This window comes from Nomia melanderi, chromosome 1 (assembly GCF_051020985.1).
Source record: "Nomia melanderi isolate GNS246 chromosome 1, iyNomMela1, whole genome shotgun sequence".
Lineage (NCBI taxonomy): Eukaryota > Metazoa > Arthropoda > Insecta > Hymenoptera > Halictidae > Nomia > Nomia melanderi.
The window spans coordinates 21,363,223-21,383,364 of NC_134999.1; the positions used below are offsets into that span (position 1 = coordinate 21,363,223).

General features: G+C 45.8%; 2 protein-coding genes across 5 annotated transcripts; one reads left to right on the plus strand and one right to left on the minus strand.

Annotated features, from left to right (window-relative positions):
* Positions 1 to 24: 24 nt before the first annotated feature.
* LOC116426810 (uncharacterized) lies at positions 25 to 15,203 on the minus strand. 3 transcript variants are annotated; one of them, XM_031976353.2, is made up of 11 exons: positions 14,996 to 15,203; positions 4,809 to 4,887; positions 4,393 to 4,645; positions 3,641 to 4,206; positions 3,116 to 3,416; positions 2,543 to 3,044; positions 2,288 to 2,446; positions 2,019 to 2,194; positions 1,731 to 1,937; positions 1,638 to 1,661; positions 25 to 1,034 (listed from the first exon to the last, which is right to left on the minus strand). In XM_031976353.2, exons 3-11 carry the CDS (start codon positions 4,505 to 4,507, stop codon positions 955 to 957), a joined length of 2,130 nt encoding a protein of 709 aa, XP_031832213.1. In that variant the 5' UTR covers positions 4,508 to 4,645; positions 4,809 to 4,887; positions 14,996 to 15,203; the 3' UTR covers positions 25 to 954. The 3 variants fall into 3 exon arrangements, with proteins under 3 accessions (XP_031832213.1, XP_076225960.1, XP_031832215.1); XM_076369845.1 differs by lacking the exon at positions 14,996 to 15,203 and adding an exon at positions 5,742 to 5,994; XM_031976355.2 differs by lacking the exon at positions 1,638 to 1,661 and having other exon boundaries at positions 14,996 to 15,201.
* An 884-nt stretch (positions 15,204 to 16,087) lies between these two features.
* Positions 16,088 to 19,879, plus strand: LOC116426811 (uncharacterized). 2 transcript variants are annotated; one of them, XM_031976357.2, is made up of 5 exons: positions 16,088 to 16,324; positions 16,808 to 16,888; positions 18,065 to 18,177; positions 18,353 to 19,040; positions 19,117 to 19,879. In XM_031976357.2, exons 1-5 carry the CDS (start codon positions 16,262 to 16,264, stop codon positions 19,411 to 19,413), a joined length of 1,242 nt encoding a protein of 413 aa, XP_031832217.1. In that variant the 5' UTR covers positions 16,088 to 16,261; the 3' UTR covers positions 19,414 to 19,879. The 2 variants fall into 2 exon arrangements, with proteins under 2 accessions (XP_031832217.1, XP_031832218.1); XM_031976358.2 differs by lacking the exon at positions 16,088 to 16,324 and adding an exon at positions 16,341 to 16,505.
* The last annotated feature ends 263 nt before the right edge of the window (positions 19,880 to 20,142 follow it).

Below are 20,142 nucleotides of genomic sequence, written 5' to 3' on the forward strand. Positions count from 1 at the left end.
CATGTATTACTGACAATAGACGCATAAACAGAAATTCTTCAGATTTATTTATTTCTCATTTGTTTCGTCCTTCGCGTATACATACGGCATTCAATATATTACTTTTTCTTTTTTGTCGGCTCAAGTTTTATCCTACGCAGAGATAAACGGTCTCTCTTAACATACATAGTTATACAGTATAACGAGTTCGTAGAAATTTTTTTGCTTTAAAAACAGTTTGAACACGTAATCTTGTCGCGTGATCGCAGTTTGGTGTACAAATGATCGAACGTAAGAATTATTAAAATGGTTTCGTCGAATTACAAAGCATTACAAATATATTACGCTTCAAGTCGGTATGATTGTTGAAGTCAGAGTATGCTACTACTATTAGAAATGTAGATACTTATAAATACTCGCAAATTATGAGCCGCTACGGCATTCTTTTCTTACTAATTCAAGATTCATTTGTATTTAAAAAAGACAGAAATCAATTACTCATGAATTATGATTAAAATAAATAAATATATACGTTGGAGATTTCAACGATTTCGATTGTATCGACAATACGGTATTTTTGTTAAGATCGTTAACAAAAACAAATTCAACTAAAATATATGTGTACGAGCACGGCTCGAAATTTGAGTACTTCCATATGAATTTATAATCTCATATTGGTACATATCAAAGATCGTATTAACGGTTTAAAATAAGTTTGAGCAAATAAATCTCTTATTCACTGGTCGTACGACGGAAATTAATGACAGTATCGAAGGTTAGTGGAAATCGTGAAATTTCGTTAACAATGCGTCACGTAACAATAATCATTTTTTTTTGTTCGTTTTTGACTTGAAATCGGAATAAACAGCGACAGTCTAAATTCTAGCACCGTAACATGACATTTAGAGTGTCGTTAACGTCCTTTTCTCTGAATATCAATCTCAATCTCTCTCTCTCCCTTTCCATTCTTAATCCTCAATAGCGGAATTGACCTTTTCTGCCCATACCGTTGTGGTAGACTCTGAGCGGTGTGTAATTCCCATTTCCGTTCATTGCTGTGCATAGAAGAAAGAGGGAGAAGGGATGAAAAAATAACTGATACAAAACAAGTAACTGAAAAGTAAACTAATCGCACAATGAGATAAACAATAACAAAGAAACCAGTGAAGAATCTAAAGTAATGCAAATATAGCGGAGAGTAAAGTTTTCTCTCCTTCCATGAAAAATAAAGGCAATTGCGTAAAAGAAAAGGGATTGAATATAAATATAAATATAAAGTAATACACAATTAGTTCATACAAACATTAGTCAGCTGATTGCAATGAAGCGTAATTTGTGAAGCATAAAATATGTTCAGATATAGCGATATTTCCTGCAGGAGTACCTAAGAAATTCTAATATTTCAATGACATTTTGCTGTTCACTGCATGCAACGACAAGTGTCAACCTTTTGACTTTAATAGAAATTAGAAAAAGAATCTTATTTACATGGATACAACTGAACTGTCGAATCGTTGAATCTATCTGAAACGAATAGCGTATCAGGAGAATCTTAATCTGTTCAGTGCATATTTTTCATTCTTGCATAGAATATGTCTTTCGAAAGTAGCAAAAAGCAATTACGACTCAAACCATTCGAATGATTTCAGGGTACTCACTCAGCTCATACTCCTTAATAGCGGCTTGTGTGAAAAACGCGATTCATGTTAATGGAACATTTCTGAAATACGTGTATTTGTAAATATATGTACCTTGTACAACGGTTGGGGGTTGCCGAGGGCCCTGTATAGTGTGCGCATGACAACGTGGCTTCAGTAGGCCGTGATAGAGGACAAAGTATAAGGCGGCAACTGCTGCTGCTGCGATGGCCATGTAACGATACACGAATCTTAACGAGTAAACGATGTCAGAGTCGTCTACGTTTATGTAAGCACCGATCACAGCTCCGGTACACCGACCTACGTGAACACAGAAATCTTTCAAATATCCACGATCTTGTAACGTTTCAGTGTTAAAGACGATTCATTTGTTCCGCATACCGATACAGAAATGCGCAATCACAGGCAATGCCTGGGCAGTTACGGTTAAATGGCGCGGGACAAGATGCCTCAGATACAGAATGGCAGTAACCCACATAATCCCAAGGGTGAACACTTCTAGAGCCTCCGAAACCAAGGACCACCACGGTCCTGAGACGAGACTCAATCCAGTAAACCTGCAAACGAGTTCCATAAGTTTCAGAAAGTTATTCTAACAAGTTCGAATTACAGTTGATCGTATATTAGTCGTAACATTATAACTTACCTACCTAATAATGTACACGGTAAAGGCAGTGATGAGAAGATTACTGTGACCACAATAGTCGACGAGATGCTCGGATTTCCAGAGGAATAAGAATGCTGGCACAGCTCCCACGGTCATAGCTACGCCAATGGGAAACTCGTTACCTCCTAATTTTTGTAAATGTCTAAAAGATGGAAAGATTGAAATTGGTGAAGATCCGATGATTTCAGTCTGTCAATTATACGTCACAGATATAGGCCATTGACCACTAGATCCTTACAATGGCAGATAGCTGTCCATGGCGCTCCAGAAGGTTCCCATGACAATAAGGATGACCACCAAAGCAGCAGTCTCGCTGCCGTATCTTTTAACAGCGCTCATGGGAAGTGCCAGCATGCCGCTTCTAGTGTGCCACCACCATTCTGGAGGACTCAAAGGCATACCGTTGGCGCAGATAGCAACAACGGCCGCCAGAAGCATCATAATTGAATGCAGAGCGATCGGCAGGTAATAGAAAGAGTTCAGGTTTTCTATCAAGGTGCAGAGATAGCCGGTTAAGGGGCCGAAAATAGCAAAACCCAAGGAACCGAAAGCTAATTGGCGACCCACGTCGCCGCGCCCGCAGGACGTTTCTCTCGTCGCTATCACCACTGCAGCATCGATTAGGCCCACGGCTGTCGTTGGAAAAATGTCAGCGACCGATCGTATAACCAAGTACGTCCAGAAGACTAGATGCGACCAATTCTCTCCCCGTTGGCACTGGCTTTCCACGAAAACACTGTCTGCAAAGAAACGAGAGTTTCTCGGGTTGCTGCGAGATATCCAACGGTCATCCGTCAAGCGGCAATATTACCTGGGAGAGTGTACGCATCGACCAAGTTGCATTCGATGGAACAACTCTGGTACACCTCTGCCATCCTCGCCTTCAGATCTAGTGGTATACGACAGGCGAAGTACTCGGCCAGAGGATAGGCGCACCACTCTTTGCCGCTTTCGTTGTTTAAAGCTTGGCCCAGAGTAGCGTTTACAGCCAGAGTACCAGTGTATTCGGTGTAAACATGGCACACCACGTTGTCGCTCTCGTTGAAGCAGATATGCGGTGGCTCGTTGCCGGCCATTACGAATCTTCGGACCTTCTTGAATTCTTCTTGATCCTACAACGTACCTCAAGTTGAATTCTTTTTATCGAGCAAAACTCATCTATTTTATGTAACTCTAAGTCGAAGCGAAATAATATAGGTTTTGCACCCGAAATTTACCCTGTTGCGAATCAAGTACTTCCACATGTATGTCTCATTAATTGGAGTGCAAGACCTATACGTCTCAGATTCAACGAATCAGCGCTACCCTGTATTTTCGTGTTTCCCCGGATACTCGCCTGCGCATACATTTCACTCTCCAGAGGAATCACCGTGGTCTCGCCGCTTCCCTCCACAGCGATATTAGAGTCGGTGGTTCCGGTAGCAGCGGAACCACTGTCGTCCGCCCGCCACCGTTTCGAGCCGACAGGATAGCAAGCGTAATTGCAATCCTCCAGAAGCAACGGACCGACTCTGGTCTCGTCGGACCACCTGTGACAAGAAACGCGGTCCTTGCATCTTTCTTGCAACACCACGGCGCCCGTCTGGTCGCAGTTGAACTTTAGGCCTGGCCTTCTCCCTTTGGGCAGCTCGACGTGGTCCACGGTTGGAATGATCAGAAGAAACGCGTAGAAAATGGCGGACAGAATGCAGGCGATCGCGATCATCACCCTGAGGTAACGACCCGTCGAGGACTTGTTGCTCCTTCCCTGATGACCCGCGAGTTTGTCGGCGATGGGACTGGCGACCAGGGGCCCGACGATCGCTATTGCCGGCGAAACCATCGAGATCATTCGGATCTGCTCGATGCTCAGGCCCATTTCCATCATGTGAAGCGGAAGAAACGGGAAGAGGCAGCCCATTCCTAGGAAAATCGTTCCAGCGATCCATGTGAATCGACTTTGTTCGCGGCGGGGCTTATCGGGTAAGGAACATGGGAACGGAAACACTTCGGATCAACCTTTTCAACTTGCCAAATACTTGCTACCGTTGCGTCATCTTTCGGAATAGGTGAATCCATTTAACCGGTTCACGCTCGGCGTATACGTACCTCCAAAGAAAAGGAATAATAAGAGCTTCAGTGAAAGGAGATTAGTGTTGATAAGCTTCTTCTTAGGCAGCTCCTTCGTGGTTTCCATCCTCTCGGTGGACGCCGATATCGTCATATTGAATACGCGGGGAATAAATTGTCTCGCGAGGGCAGGTACAAAGGATCAAGGAACTCCTCCAGGCGAGCCGCGGTCGTTTATTACACCGATGATCCTCTTCCTATCGCCATCCTTTGGACCCACTTTTATCTATATCTAAACACGAACACTCGCTGTTATTATCGTCGCGTCGAGGAGGCAACTTTCCTCGATAATGGAATACATTCGCGAGACGCGACATGGAGGTTCGTAACTTGTCGACGAGGAAATCGAACGAGAAAATGACAAGGGAAACAAGAGAGGCTTCTCTTCGACTCACTCCATCGGCGATGATGAACGGCGAATGGTCCAGTGCAACGCTCGGATTCCGCGTGAATTTTTCACGGTAGCCCCGGACGCTGAAACAGAACGATTAAACGTTAATAAATAAACGGGTAAAAGTAATAAGCGCGTAACTGTAACGCTGCGAGCCAGTTATTTCTTATGTCGTCTCGTTACACGCCATATGATTTACCGATCGTTTATTTTTCTTACTAGCCGCGCAAAGCACACGCGGCTCGTTGTGTGTACTTTGTTACGCATCAAGAGTCTCGCACCATAAGAATCGATGCCGAGGTAAATACGGGTGTCGTTCCAGAAAGATGCGTCGCAATCGTCGAACCGATCCATTACCCTACAACTCGAACGCAATGCGAAACGCCGGAGAGATACGGCGTTCGTGCGTTCGTCGATTCGTCAGGGTTGCACGCGTTGCACGCGACGCTCGGTGGATACCTTCGCGGTATTTAAATCCTTGATCGACGAGCTGAATGTCTATTCATAAAGAAATGGAAAAATCTTCTAAGTTTGAACTATTCAGCGTTTCGCTGTAGAATCTGAATTGATCCGATTCGCTTGTATACTTTAAAGAACCTTCGTCCGCAAAGGATTAAGCTATCACAAGTGTTTTAGCCGATGTTCTTCCATAGTTGCAATCCGTTCGTTTCAAAGAACCGCGGACAAATTAGCAAAATTAACCCTCTCAAGTGTTTACAAGGTTCAGCCGAGGAGAGGGCAGCGTCTAAGTTTGCTTTCGCGGAAAAGGTCCGACGAACTTCTTAAGTTCAAAGGGGCGAGAGCGTTCCCACGGTAAAATTCCGTGTAGTCCGCTTCAACGGACGCATCCCCGTCGCTTTAATTCCGCGGGGAAGATTGGAGAAACGTGTACTCGTGGGCGCAACAGCCTCGAGTGTTTCATACACACTTAACGCACCCTTAAACCCTCGGGTTCGAGCGTCGACTCTGCCGTGGGACGAGGCTGCAACGGCAAACGGCGCCAGACAAACGCAGACACGCGACTAACGCCACACCGGTCCACCCTCGGAACCTTACGTATTACTCGACTTCCTTCCGGTTAAAGGAGAACTTTATCAGGAGCTATCCGACGGCACGTCTCCGCTAGCGTTCGCGAACCGTTCACCATCCTGTGCACGCGCGCGACGCGTCCTCGCCGCAATTTTTCGCCGAGAACTTCTCACCTGCAACAAGCACGGGAAACCGGGGTGAGTTAACCCTTAACGGACCGGAGGTATTTCAGGTTCACTTACCATAAAAAAATACCGTGACATAGACAACAAGAAAGAAATTCACAGAAGCGACGATACTTGACATTGCAAATATTCCAACAGCAGTGGTAAAAATAGTGATTCCTGCCGCCATATACGCGGCACTGCACCCGGTAAATAAAGCTGCCGCTTACATGGCGGTCCGTTGAGGGTTAACATAGAGAGATTCGCTCGCAGAGGAAAGATGGGTCGTAGAATCGTTATTTATTCGAGCATCCAACGCTAACGGAGCGCCGTTCGTCCCCCGTTGCAGATTTATCGGGGACACACCGGCGGACGGCGAGATGTCCCGTCAGCGTTTCATTCTCAAGATTCATCCCTTCCACTGCTCGGATTCCCCTGAACTGATTAGGTGGCGACGTAATTGTCACGAGAGAATGAAAAGATGACGGCATCGTGGCTCGGTCACCTAGCGCATACGCTCGTTCCGCTGTTCCTCCTCCTACGCTCGTAATTAAACGTCCGCCCGTTTCGCTCAATCGTTGTTCCACCCTCGCGGATGTTTCAACCGGTCAGTAACCGTCTTCGCGGCAGACTTAATGCTTTCGAGAAGGAAACGCGAATTAACGGCGACGGCTGTGTAGCTTTAACGATTCGGTTCCCATTGCCCGGCCCCGCTCTCTCTCCCCCGACAACCCTTCCGTTGTCGCTCGATGGACAGACGTTCCTTCCCCCGGGAACTGCCCTCCCTTCCTCGCTCGAATCGGCCGACGAGTTTTCGCCTTATTCTATTTCTCAGCGAGGGCCATTCCGGCCGCGAGAAGACTCCAACTATTCCGCTAAATTAATATTCCTTAATGTGCACACGATCTTTTTAAACGAATAGCACTGTTCTGTCGGGAGAAACCTACCCTTAGGCTCAACCACTTCAACCCAGACGCGATATTAATTAATTTGGACCTCAACAGTTCCGAGAGAAACAAATTACAGGCGACTCGAATTACCGGATTATCGCATAGAGCGGCAGTTCGATCGCACCGTTTCCTTCGCGTATGGACGTGAAGTATCCGAAACACGGTTTTCAATAACGCGCGCGCGACAGTTCCACTATCGCGACGCGAAAACCTGTTTGCCACCCCTTTTCTTCCAGGCTGAGCTGTTCCTTAGTTGCTTTTATTTCCCGTCTAGAGTTGCCATTCAATGAAATCACCGATCTAGAAAGAAGCAGCGTACGAATGGAAGACTTCTCCGTCTGAAATCCAGACGCTTTGACATTTCTCGAGATAAGAATCTCCTTAAATGACGGATCGAGGAAGAAAAAGCGAACGAGTGAAACGGCAACGCGCTGTCGAGAGTAATGCGACGTCTCCCTTATTACGGGGTCGCTCGAAAGCCGATGCGGTTACGCCGAGGGAACGAAAATTCAGGAAATTAATGTTTCGCCTTCTGAAGTTGTACAACATACTCGGAAGCTGTAAAAAGAAGGGCTTCGCGAGCTAGAAAAAACGAAGAAACGAGTAACTCCTTGGATAACTAAGAATATTATTCGTTCCATTAGAATTGTCGAGAAAATATCGAACAGTCGAGTTAATCGCACCGACTTCTGAGCGACTGTTACAGTTGACAACGCGTCAACATAACAGTTGTCCGCGTATCCGTCGGTCGTCGCGAGAGACGGGCCGGCCGGTCGCTTTCCAATTATCTTGAAATCAGCCTTCGAGTACGGAACAAACGTGGCGAACGCTTAACCGGCCTGTGCGTGCACTGGAATGGCAACCCTAACTGGGTTAACGACAGGTCACGGAAGCCTCGAATGTTTTCGCTCGCAGCGCGAGAACCGCCTGTCGCGTTTTCTGTACGCCGTTTCCGCCCGTGCACCGTAAAAATCGCTTATCCCCGCCGAATTCGAATCGCCGAAGGGGGAACGGAACTCGACCCTGCGGCCGGTCTCGATGAAAATAACGATAAGTAACAACAACGCGGGAAATCGATGCGTTACACTCGATTATGCTGGCTTCCTGGCAGAACAGCTGATAAAACAAATGGAGGAAGAGTTAAGGGAGTTTCATCGGTACGATCGAATGCTCGTCACGCGCGCAAATCGTTCACATCGTAATTCGCGCCGGCACTTCTTTTCCATCCGAAACTATAAATAGTTACGTGCGAACGTCGCCTTTTAAGCCGGCGAGATTCATTAAATGGTTAGCCGGTCCGCATTACGGCGAACGGAAGTCGTGATCGTGATTATGAGGCGCGGGTAACAAATACAGCGGCGATTCGAGCATCGCACTCCGAAGCTTTCGTTCGAGCCTGTCCTTCGGCCGGATGGCTTTCACGACTCCTATCCGGAAGCTCGTCGGAGAGAGATCCTCTGATTAGACTTAGCGGATGTTAATGCGTTTATAATTCGTACGAATCTCGAACCATCGCGACGGTCGCGTCGACGAAGCAACAGGATCTTCTAAATAGAATACAATAAAATATACTACAGTACAGACCGTGAATATAGATCTCCCGGTATAACATACTCGCGTAAACATTCATGATCGTTTCTCACGCTTCGTAATCCAACTGGTCGAACCAAAACAGAAGATATAAGCGGGAAGCAGCCGATCATTTTTAAATACGGATAGATCGCGAAGGTTTTTCTGCCTTTTTCAGATTACGATATCTGGGTGTCCTCCGTGAGACTAGTTCCTTACGTCATCGGGAACAGGTTGCCGATTACGTCAACGTTCTCTGCGAACACCTTGAAATCTATCCGCGTGTTTGATGCCACTGCAATTAAACGCGGCCGTTCCTTCGGGACCTCGTTACGAGTACGCAGAAATCCGGCTTATCTGGCCGGCGATCGATCGCGAGCCGCGAGGAGGAACACCGACGTTCCTTCGAACCGGAAACGGTGATCGTTGCAGCAGTTTTGACAGTTTCGTTCGCCAATCTTTTCGTGTTCCCCCGCGATGGGAACTTTCACGCGGGGTTTCCGTGCTGATTCAATCTGGCCCGGACAACGTTAACACGATAGCGGTCCCCTACTCTAATAAATTCGCGCGTCACGGACAACAAATTGCAAATCAAATTCGCTTGGGAACTGAACTTTCGTAAACGAGGTCCCGTGAACGGGCAGTCGATGCGCTCAACCGTCGAAATGTTTCGGTTCGCGGAGGAGGTTCCTTTCCTAAACGAACAATGCTAATTTACGCGACACCGGCCATTAGGCGACGTTGCCGTTTATTAAGCGGTAACTGACGAGAAATTCGAAAACACTGGGGCCAACTACGCACGCGGATGACACCTGCACGCAATAGACTCTCGTGTGAGAAACATCGCGCGTGTCCTTCCGCCCACGCATCGCCTCGACACGACAACTACAGCCTCGAGAATTGGGTTAATGAAATCGTGAAACGGGAAGGCCCGCTGTACGTCTCACCTCCGCGCTCGCAGCTGACCCTACATTTTCGTAATGACGAACCGTCATTCGCTAGATTCTTCCTGAAAGATTATTCTAACGCCTTCCGTCACGCAAATGTCTGTTCCCTTAAAGAAGCGCGTCTCGCGACGCGACAACCGCCCGCGCAGAACAGACAGGTGCTATTAAAAATAATGAATCGCTCGGTATCGCGTTACGCTATTATCTGGTTATCGAGTAGTTTCGTTCGACGCGAGTGTCCTCGTAATTGTTTTCAATTCGGTGGTCACGGATGACCACCGCGATCGACGCGTTAACACGCCAGAGGAACGGCAGACCGGTACATAAACGCCCAAGGCGAGCTAGAAGGCGCTGCACCGGAAATTCTAATCGTTTCACGTTTTAGTCGTTCCACCGTGGAAAAGAGGAAACTCGGCATCGCCTGGACGGCGTAAACGCTTCAAGTTTCCCCTCGGTGCACGGCAGAAACGAAGAAAAAGCAGCCCACGGGAGGAAGTCGAGTATGCCAGAGTCTGCAGACATTTTAATTGTACTCGGTGAGTTTAAAACGAAAGTACTCCCGACGTCGAATCTGGAGTACAGGCGCAACTGTATCGAATGAAGATCCGAATTGCAGTCGCCCCCATGCAACCCCTCCTCGTCGACGCTCCGAACAGTAGTCGCGCCCGCCCAACTGTCCTGAACAGCAGTTGCAGCGTTAACGTCCGGACATTTCCGACGACCCTGCATTCAATTTCGAATCTAAGCATCGAAATACGAGGAACATCCGCTTCAGCCCTTAACGGAGCGACGCCTTCTTTCGTTATTTTCCTCGCCGCTATCGTTGGAATATTTACAATCAACAGCTTCTGTGAATTACTTTCCGCTTGTTATCTATGTTACGGTATTTTTTCACGGTGAGCAAGCTTGAAATATTTCCGGTCCGTTAAGGGTTAAATTGGTCGCGCGAACCGAATCGCTGATCCACGCGTTTCGTCCCTCTAATGCCGAAGCAGCTTATCCTCGAGACGCCGGTAAAAAGCCGAAACTCGTATCGCGCGTGCCTTCGAATCGCTCCGCGGCTCGCCGGGCTCGAGTCTATACGAAGCGATGACGTTAGGTTCACTCGGTCGATTTTTCTTTGCAATTCGCGCGAGACGGCGCGGAGCGAAAGGAGAACCGTGGACGAGACAGATTTCACGATCGATTCGAATTACTCATTCAAGCGGTCGCACGGCTGAACGCCTAATTCAACCCCATCTCCGCCGACCCCGGACCGTTTCGTCACGATTTTCTCTCCCCCTCGGCTCGCTGCACCCCTTCGACCGTGCAAGAAGCTGCGAGCACGCTTTCGAGAGCATATTATGCAGGTACGGGGTGGTAGTCGCGCTGTCTCTTCCACCCCGCATACGGTGATTACACGTTTGATGCCCCTGGTTTTCGATGCAGCTGTTGCGTGGCTGTTACTATATCGTCGGGCATCGGTTCGAACGATTTACACCGAGGGTAACGACGCCGCTGCCCGCTAGTTTCGTTCGATCCTCTAATTTCCGCGCGGCGAAAAACTTTGCTAACAATAGGTTCCATCGTACGGTACTTGAAAATCCACGGTTTCCTCTCCCGGCGAGGCGTGTGCACTTTCATTCCGCATCCTGTCCCGATCGGGACCTTTTTCAAAGTTACTTTGCCATTATCGTGGACTCATATTCGAGGGAAGTATCCAGCTATCTCCTCTAACGAGAACCACGACCGAATGCTGTACAGTTATACTTGAAAACGGTACATCTGCAGTTAGCTCAACTTCGGGAGTTCGTTACGAAACCACTCGTTCCCTTTTTCGGTGTATGCATCTAAGTGCGTCCGTTCGATTGATTTCGCGGAGTTTCTCAATATAACCGAGTCGCCGAAACTCTTCGCCAGTCTTCTTCCTTACGATCTTCTATAAATAAAGGACCCTGAGGGAATCGACTGAGACGATAGACCGAGTTCTGTATCTCGTCTAAGTGCTCGCGGCTAGATTCAGTCTTCCCCTTAATTCGGTTTGCAAATATGAACGGTATTCTCTTCCCGGGAAGAATGATTCCGGCACCTCGTTAGCTAATTGCTATCGCTTAGTTACAGCTAATGGCTAGACTGCTGGAGTACCAACGGCAGAACTACCGGTCAAAATCGCTGGTTCCGATTTGTTTCATAATTACTGTATCAAATGCTCGATAGTTGTTAACGCGCACAGCAACGATAGTTAACCCTTTACACTCGAGAGGTGACTCAGTCACCGTTTGATTTGATACGACAAAATTACAAAGTATTGTATATAATATTAAGTTTTGTATAATGCATCGATATGTGAAATATTTATATAAAATAGCTTTGTTCCTTAATTTACGTATTTCTCATTAGTCCGTTTCAAATAGTGTCGCCTATGTCTCACTGGAAAGCGTCGAATATTTCTAGCGACAAGCTTCCGAGTGCAAAGGGTGAAACCACCTCGAGACTGTCCGAAACGACGCGACAGTGAAAATGACAAAACGCACAAGTTGCCCTAGATTTCCTAGCCTCGTCAAAGGTGCACGGTGAACGGAAAGCAACGGAGAACAGAGCGCCGGTGTCTGCACCGTATCAATAACGTTAGGATCGGCGCGTACATTGTTTATTTTGAGCGCAGGCAAAAGGAACAGGACGCACGGCGTGTGTTCACCGGGCGGCGGATAACGGAACCCCGCGACGGTGCTCGTATTCCTCCTTGTTGCACGGCCGAGCAAGCGAGAAAACAGGACACGTGTCTCTGCGTGCGTGCACGAGCAGGAGGGACAGACGAACGGCGAAGATGAAACGAGGAAAAGGAACCCGTAGGGTACCGTCATCCGGCCGACCGGACTCGCGTCGGATTTTTCGATCGGAGATTACGGTGTTTCTCCTACACCGCCGCCGCCGCCGCCGCCGCCGCCGCCACCGCCACCGCCGCCGCGGTAAAAGTAAAACCACGTTCGCTGCGAGTACAATGAATTTTGCTGCGCGCCATGTTCCCCGGTTAACGGTAGTCGATACCAAGGCGAAATGATCCCGAGCCGGCCTATCCGGGAAATTGCATTGCGCGGATTCGATATCTGCTTTTAAAGGAAATCGGATCCGACCGAGAACCCTGCCAGCCAATTAATACTAGTCGCGAAGAAAATTACCGATATTTTCGCGACGTCTGCACGGGATTCGTTGCTAACGGCCTCCTCGTCGTGTTCTTCGATTCGCATCCGGAGACAATTGCGCTAGCTTGCTCCTGCGTTTACCTGAGTTCAGTTTAAGCACGATTAACATCGGGAACGTCTCACGTTATGGTTTCATTTGAAATTATTAACTATTCCATGCCACTTTCTCGTACTTACGGGGAGCCGTTCTAAGGCGTAACATATACCGCTCGGTAGACTACTTGATAATTACTGTTTTAGTCCTTGCGCTCGTCCTCTGCCAGTACCTTCTTCGCACTCTAGTTCGCCTTTTAAGGCTCAGAATCAAGTGAACGTTAAATTACGAATTATGCGTCTACGACGAACGTTTATGAATTTCAACGATTTTTAATCATACCTACGTCTCGTTTTTAAACAAACGTTTCCACGTATTCCGCTGGCATCATTATTTCCAGTTTCCAGAAATTTAACGATTCGCTCTCGCAAGACTCGCCAAGAAGAAAGGTGTCTACGCCGGTCGGTAATTAATGGCGAAAGTGTTTACGAAAAGTCCAACAGGCGCCGAGCAGATTTAATTAATAACCGTCGAACGTACGCGCCGCAATATCTGCCGAGTCTCGGGCTGAGAATAATCCTGCTGGTAGCTGCGTTCGACGAGATTAATTTGCCTCCGTCGAGTTTTTCCGTCGTTTCTGGGTGTACGTAATAGTCGGCTGCGCGACGCGAAGGCACGACGGTCCTTCACGTGTCCCTAAAGCAACCTTTACACTCGGAACCGCGTGGTACGTAGATTTCGATCGATAGGAAATCACAAAGGTTAAACTCAATTCCGGATCAGAGAGCGTGCCTATTGTTAGCGGATTTTCTTCCTGGGCTACAACTTCGTCTGCACCGGTTTGTTACTCCGCTACAATGAAATCGTTTTTTTTTTCTCTCTCCTCCGGTGTTCCTCGAAACTACGCACGTTCGCTGGGACCTAGTTTTGTGAGAACGTCGGGGCTTCGTGAATTACGGTTAATCCCGATTGGACGCCAGAACCGAGCCACCGGTGGAATCATTGATTTATCATCCGTTATGAAAACTGTCAAATTGATTTTTCGGGTAGCATGACGTGAGTGTTGACCTACCGCGGTATCCTGTTTACAAAATTAATGGAACCGGTTCTCACGAATTTCGTCACTGTGCACGCGATGCGTGTTTCCTCCGTGGAAATGCCAGGAGAGGCACATTCCATTCGTACCGACTGATTTAGGGGCGTCCCGAGGGAACGAGCGTCTCGAAAAATACACGCGTTCGCGTGACGCGAGTCTACACCGCATCATTTTCATGGACATTTTCATATATCAACACGCAGTTTCATTTCCGTGACTGACATCACTGGTCCGTTCGAACCAAACAAACGCGTTTCGGGTGTTCCATGGATAGAGTAGTTTCCCTTCGCAATGCAAACGCATCTTTACATTGTACCCTTACGAAACGACCTTACGCGAACCTTTATGAAACAGCTATTACATCTCCTAGAACGGAGTGTTACCATCATAGAAATAAAGATCGATGACGAAACAATCGGTACTCGCGATTTCTATCTCGCTCGAGCGTTCGATCCGTTACTCACCGTACGATATATTTCAGTGAATAACCTAAAGTAGAATGAAGCGTGATCGCAGATTTATCTGAGAAAATAGATAATTGATCGTTACAAAAATCGCATACTATTTCAGGTGCGAGAATACCGCGTACACACTCGCGAAACGCAGTTAGCTGGTCGAGGACGGTTCCCGGGACGGGATGACCGTAAACACCAAACAAACAGATCGCGGAGGTTTTCGTGACCCACTCGAATCGGTTCACAGGATTTCACGGCTCGTTTGAACCGAAGCATCGATTCGGTAATCAACGGAATTATCGACTAAGGGAAGAGTTGCATCGAACGACATATCAGGTTTCGGCGTCGGCGATAGAAGGTGGGATCAATCGAGAAACGATTAAAATCGAACCGCCCGGATCCGCGTGCGAGCGAGGCACGGGGGCAAATCAGGAACGTCACCGCTGCCTCTGTCAATTGAAACGAACTCCGCCGCGGGATTAATTAAAATAAGAGCGCATAAAAAGCGTGAGCTCGCGTCGCAGGTCGTCCACGGCGCGCACAGTTTGTCAACGAAGGATGTCGTCCGTTAAAAACAATTGGCTATGATTTGAGAGAGAAAAACGGGGTCACGTAGGTAGATCTCGAGTGTTGCGAGAGAATAGAGCAACGGCTCGCATAGACCGAGATACTCGGTTACTTCGATCCGCGTATCGAAAGGGTTGCTGCTCGGCCGGGCTAACGGTGCCCGTGCAACCGGGGAGAACGTGGATGGGAAACACTTACCCCCAGGAGGCCAGGTTCGTTGTACTTTTTCCTCGTCTGTCGTTTAGTAACAGGCACGGGACGAACGGGATGGGAAAACGGCGTGAAATCATCACCTCCGAACGACAGTTCCAGCACGAAGTCTGGCGAGCGACTGTTGCGTCCCGGTTCGTACTCACACGGACTCCCCTGCACGCCGGCTCGCGCTTCTCCGCGCGTAAACGTCAATGCGAGGTGGTCTCCACCGTCTACCCACCTTTGCAACACCTTTCCATGCATCTTTCATACCTGCGAGCGATGCGCATCTAGTCGAGAAATAAAAACGTGCAAATTGGATTTCTCGTTGGTTCCGAACCTTCGGAACGTTGCAATGCCTTTCAACTGGACTTTGGAAATGGACTTGAGCAGAGGTGTCATTCAACAAGTCGAAATATGGTACCTATGCGAATCTACGATTTACACGGGATGCTCGTCTGAATCGATCGATCGAATTTCAGACCGTTAGTTTCCCTCGTGAAAGGAACGGCAGGTTCGTAGATGTATATTGTCCGAATAGATAATTAAAAGTCGATGAATTTCTCGTCGCCTGGACACGTCGCGGCGAGATCCATTCGCGAATACGGATTCGCGAGTTTACGTATCGTTGTTGCTCGTAACTGTGAAAGTCTTTGTGTGTTGTCAGTCTGGAAGGCAGAAGATTTTGTTAAACGTTGTAGGTCGTGATTCGAATAGGAGAAACACTTTTCCTTAATTAGCGCGTAATAAAGTCAAAATAATATCGTTAGTTGCTATGTAGGTTCATTAATGGGAAATACAGTCCATCACTGAGGAACTCCGAATTTCGTCTCTTTTGTATTCTATGGGAAGAGTGTATCGTGTTTCCTTCGAATTTATTTTTAGTGACAATAATAATAGAATAAGTATCGTCGATTGTCCTACGAGGACGCGCTATTATTTAGTCGTTTAATCGTTACTCGTTTCTGAAAGAATCTTTGCGATCAATATATTCGAATCGTGAATAATCTGTTGATTGATCAGGGAGAAATGATAATAAACTATTGACGTTCGCGCCTAATTTTACACGTTGCGCTGCATTTCCTGTATTTCAGTGTCTCCTTCCACTTCCGTTTCGCTAACCCCATTCGATGGAAGCGCTATGAAAGTACGATACGATGCTGCTCAAACATTCTCGACCAATGGCGTTTCCGCGCAAGGCAGTCTAGGATCGACGCGTTACGGTAGTCGTAATAATATTTCGGATAGTTCGTGCCCCATATTTACGCCATTATGGATTCGTTAGCAAATTACGCCAGTGACGGGGATAATAGTAATAATTCGGACGATCCGAAGGTGAGTATACACCTGTAAATTGTATTTCAAGACTGCCGATAGCATCTTTGCCTCGGCACCCATGACGCTTGAGAAATTTTTTAGTATACACACAGAGTCGACATGGCTCCGAGGATAGACTCTCCAATTGTAGAAAAAGTTTCTCGATAATCAACGAATCGTTTTATTTCGCGAACCTCTTGTATGTATTCCGAAATGTTAGTTAACTCATTTGTGGAGCCTAATTACCTCTTTGTTACTATGCCTATCCGTAGCATGTATCCGATGCAATTGTACCATTGATCACAATTGTAATAAAAAGTTGGATTTGAAACGCGATTTACGCAGTTGCTAATTTGCGTAGACGTTTATGTAAAATCGTACGATGCGTGTATCAAAATTGTTATTCAAATGATATTCGTGACCGGGATAAATCAATAGTTTGTGAAATGTTCACAGGTCATGAATTATTAAATATTTCACTGTAAATGTCATTGTTTAAAGATGCTGTACGAAACGCACAGTGATGCCAGCAAAAGAGCCAGTGACGCTAATTACGACCCGGTACAAATGGACATGAGTGAGGTACAGTAGAACAGAATGTTTGCAAACATTTTTTCTATAGTATTAAGTACAAAACATTACAACAATTACTAGGACCTTGGTGATTTTACGGGGGCTGTATGTACATCTAGGGTCATATACCTGTTATATAAAAGGTCTAGTACTTGGTTTTTGGAGGTCATGTCGTAATCATCAGAGTAAAACATTTCTATCGAATACTTCAAAGAAATTAAGGAAAGGGTTGGTTTTTTATTAATACCGCTTCTGCCCTACAAGTTCTTATCACCTTTCGTGTTCAAATAATAAAAATATTGACGCGACACAACATGTATACTACCATACCGCATTTTACATTTAAAATAAGTTAATGTCTTGCTCGCACCAAACTTATTATGTGATCTTCCAAATTTGAAGAAGTTTAAGACATGACTTTAAAGTCTAAATTATCACGTGGCAGGAACAATGTGGATAGACATTGAAATATTAAAAATTTAAATAATAAGTAAACGGGAATAGTGCCATTTCGTGAGAAAATATTAACACGTAGCTCTGTTGGTAATACATGATACAATATCTACGCATCTCGGCAAGGTCTATGCTGTGTGAGGGTCTTTCAAGACTACCCCAAGCCCTATTCAGCAGAGAGAGGTGAGTAGAGGAAGCTGGATGAAGGTAACACTAACAAAAAATCAACCATCAAAGAAACCACATGTACAAACACATTTGGGTAATAACTAACTGCTAAAGCAGATAAACATGAAGGGCCCTTATATTCCTATTTATCTTTTATAATGAAATTGTAGAAGATAAACATTTATATATTAAAACGAAACTTTTGTATCAAGTGCAACCAAGGCTGTGAGAAAACAACTTATTATTATAAAAATTCTTAGCGTTAAGTACATCGAGCATTAGGATTTAGTCCTAATACGGTAGTTACGAATATCGCAAAATTCAACGTTTACATAGACTGTAATTTTGTAATGAAAATTACCGAGGTGTTCGTTGTAAATCCACGTATTGCGATCGGAAACACACAAAGTTACAGCGTGTGGACCATTGATTTTTGCTAAACTGAGGGTACTAAAAAACATATTTTATAATATAGAGTTCTTGTAATGTAAATCAAGATCTATGTTTCATTCACTCTAATGCGGGAAAAGTGTATAGTAACGAGGATTATTTTTATTTCTTTAGGAAAGTAACAACAATAATTCATCCAGGGAATCCAGTAGCGAACGCGCAAATAGTCCAGTCACGCAGTCAAAGACAGACTCATCCCGAACATTACCTTCCCCCTCAGACCAGAGGTGAGCTGGTTTGTTTATAAGCATATTCTCCTCCGAAACAGTAAATGATTCGCTTTCTTCGATGCTTCTATCTATATTTATAAGAGAAACTTGCAACATATTTTCCACGTAAATACATACAGAATAATAATACGAATCTGTGTGGTATACCCTGCAGAACGTAATCGTTTTACAGGCGATCTGATCATGAGAATCATTCAGCGAATTCAAAAGAAGAGCACAAACGCGGAGATCGGTCCGACCGTAATAGACACATGAGTGACAAAGGACGCCGATCATCTTACGATGATAGAAAGCAACGAGAGAGTAGTCACAGGGATAGTCGAGACACAAAGAGGAGTCGCGACGACGAGAGAAAGTCTCGTGACGATGACAAGAAAAAGGAGAAAAGTTCGTTGGGATCCGCTAGGGACGAGAAGACCGACGACAGGGACAAGAATGACAAAGATCATCACTACCGTGATGATCGAAGGGATCGTAACCGGGACAGAGGTGACAGGGATAGGCGCAGAGACAGGGACAGAGATCGAGATCGTAGACATTCTAGGGACGACAGGTCGAAGGACAGACATCGGGACGATAGATCCAATTATCACAAAGAAAAGGATCGTACTCGGTCAAGGTCACGGTCCAGGGACCGCGCACCGCCGCCTTTCCGTACGATGAGTTACAGAGAGGAAAAGAGCAGGAATAAATTGGCCCAATTAGAAAAATTAGGAATCGAATTGAAAGCACCGGAAGGAGGGGACCCTCCCGCTCCTGGCATTCAGAACGAACAGAATTATTATAATCCCTTGGCAACCGCAACGCAAGGGAAATACGCTGAACAGATACAGAAAAGGAAACTTTTGTGGGCGAATAAGGTAAGATTTCCAGTCTTCCGTTTAGAACCGATTCTACATTTCTACATTTGCAATTTTATGCGACTCGCGTTTTTAGTCGAAACAAGACGACGGTAAAACATCCACGGCAGCTTCAACTGCGAACACATGGGTCGGTACAACGTTCACTCATGACCAGGATGGAAAAGTGACCGCAAAGTTCAAGCGATTGATGGGCATTAAAGATGATTTACCGACTGCTGCGACCGCAGGCGCTAAGCCAGATATATTAAAGAAACAGGAGGAAATGTTTAACAACATGGAACAACAGTACGAAGTAGCACGTGCTACTACCCACACGCAGCGCGGTGTCGGACTAGGCTATGCTACTGGCGGTTATCAATTCCCACGATAAAGTACAATGAAACTTTTCGTATAAGTGGTCACTATTAACAACGCCGATAGCAGGTCCAACCGTAAACTTTTATCGTTAGTTTTGCAGTCTTGTCAGGTCGATTGCAAAACCAGAGTTTTGATTTGAAAGTCGTGTTATAAATAGTGACTATATAGAGATAATTACTAGACTTACAAAATAAGGGTCCGAAAGATCTTGTTAGAGTTATATGTAATTATATTGTATACATTGAAAATAAATTTGTTAAGACTCTGAAGAGAACTCGGTGCTCTCGACTTGACGACGATAATCCCTAATTAGTTTCTGGTCTTGGGAAAGTGAAGGAGACGGTAAATGTTTTTATGACCCTAATGTGCTTTGCAGCATTATTAATATAATTTAATTGTATCTGTTCGCTGCATGTACAAATACATACAAGATACACTGACAAAGATATTTTTTTTTTAAATAAACATTATCAAATGATTACTATGGTTTTTCCTTCATTTATCCATTAATGTATCCCGGGTAGAGGTGGGCATCAAATGATACAAGTATGAAAAAAGATATAACCGTTGTTATTTACAGCCATTTCAATAGATACGTTGGGATGAAAAAAAACGATGTAACTTTAATTCGATATAGTTCGTTTGAATACAAAACAAGAAGCTTCGTTTCTATTCCACTGGCAGGAAGTCTTTTAATACGATTAGAGAAAAAGAAATTGAATTCATCGCGGTATTACCGGTT

Bases quoted from the DNA above. Each gene is read 5' to 3' on its own strand.
- LOC116426810 (XM_031976353.2), bottom strand. From the start codon at position 4,507: ATGACGATATCGGCGTCCACCGAGAGGATGGAAACCACGAAGGAGCTG. The intron at 3,045-3,115 runs GTAATATTGCCG...GTTTCTTTGCAG, and splicing joins CGATGCGTACACTCTCCCAG to ACAGTGTTTTCGTGGAAAGC. The intron at 2,195-2,287 runs GTAGGTAAGTTA...ACTCGTTTGCAG, and splicing joins TTTACCGTGTACATTATTAG to GTTTACTGGATTGAGTCTCG.
- LOC116426811 (XM_031976357.2), top strand. From the start codon at position 16,262: ATGGATTCGTTAGCAAATTACGCCAGTGACGGGGATAATAGTAATAAT. The intron at 16,325-16,807 runs GTGAGTATACAC...CATTGTTTAAAG, and splicing joins ATAATTCGGACGATCCGAAG to ATGCTGTACGAAACGCACAG. The intron at 18,178-18,352 runs GTGAGCTGGTTT...ATCGTTTTACAG, and splicing joins CCTTCCCCCTCAGACCAGAG to GCGATCTGATCATGAGAATC.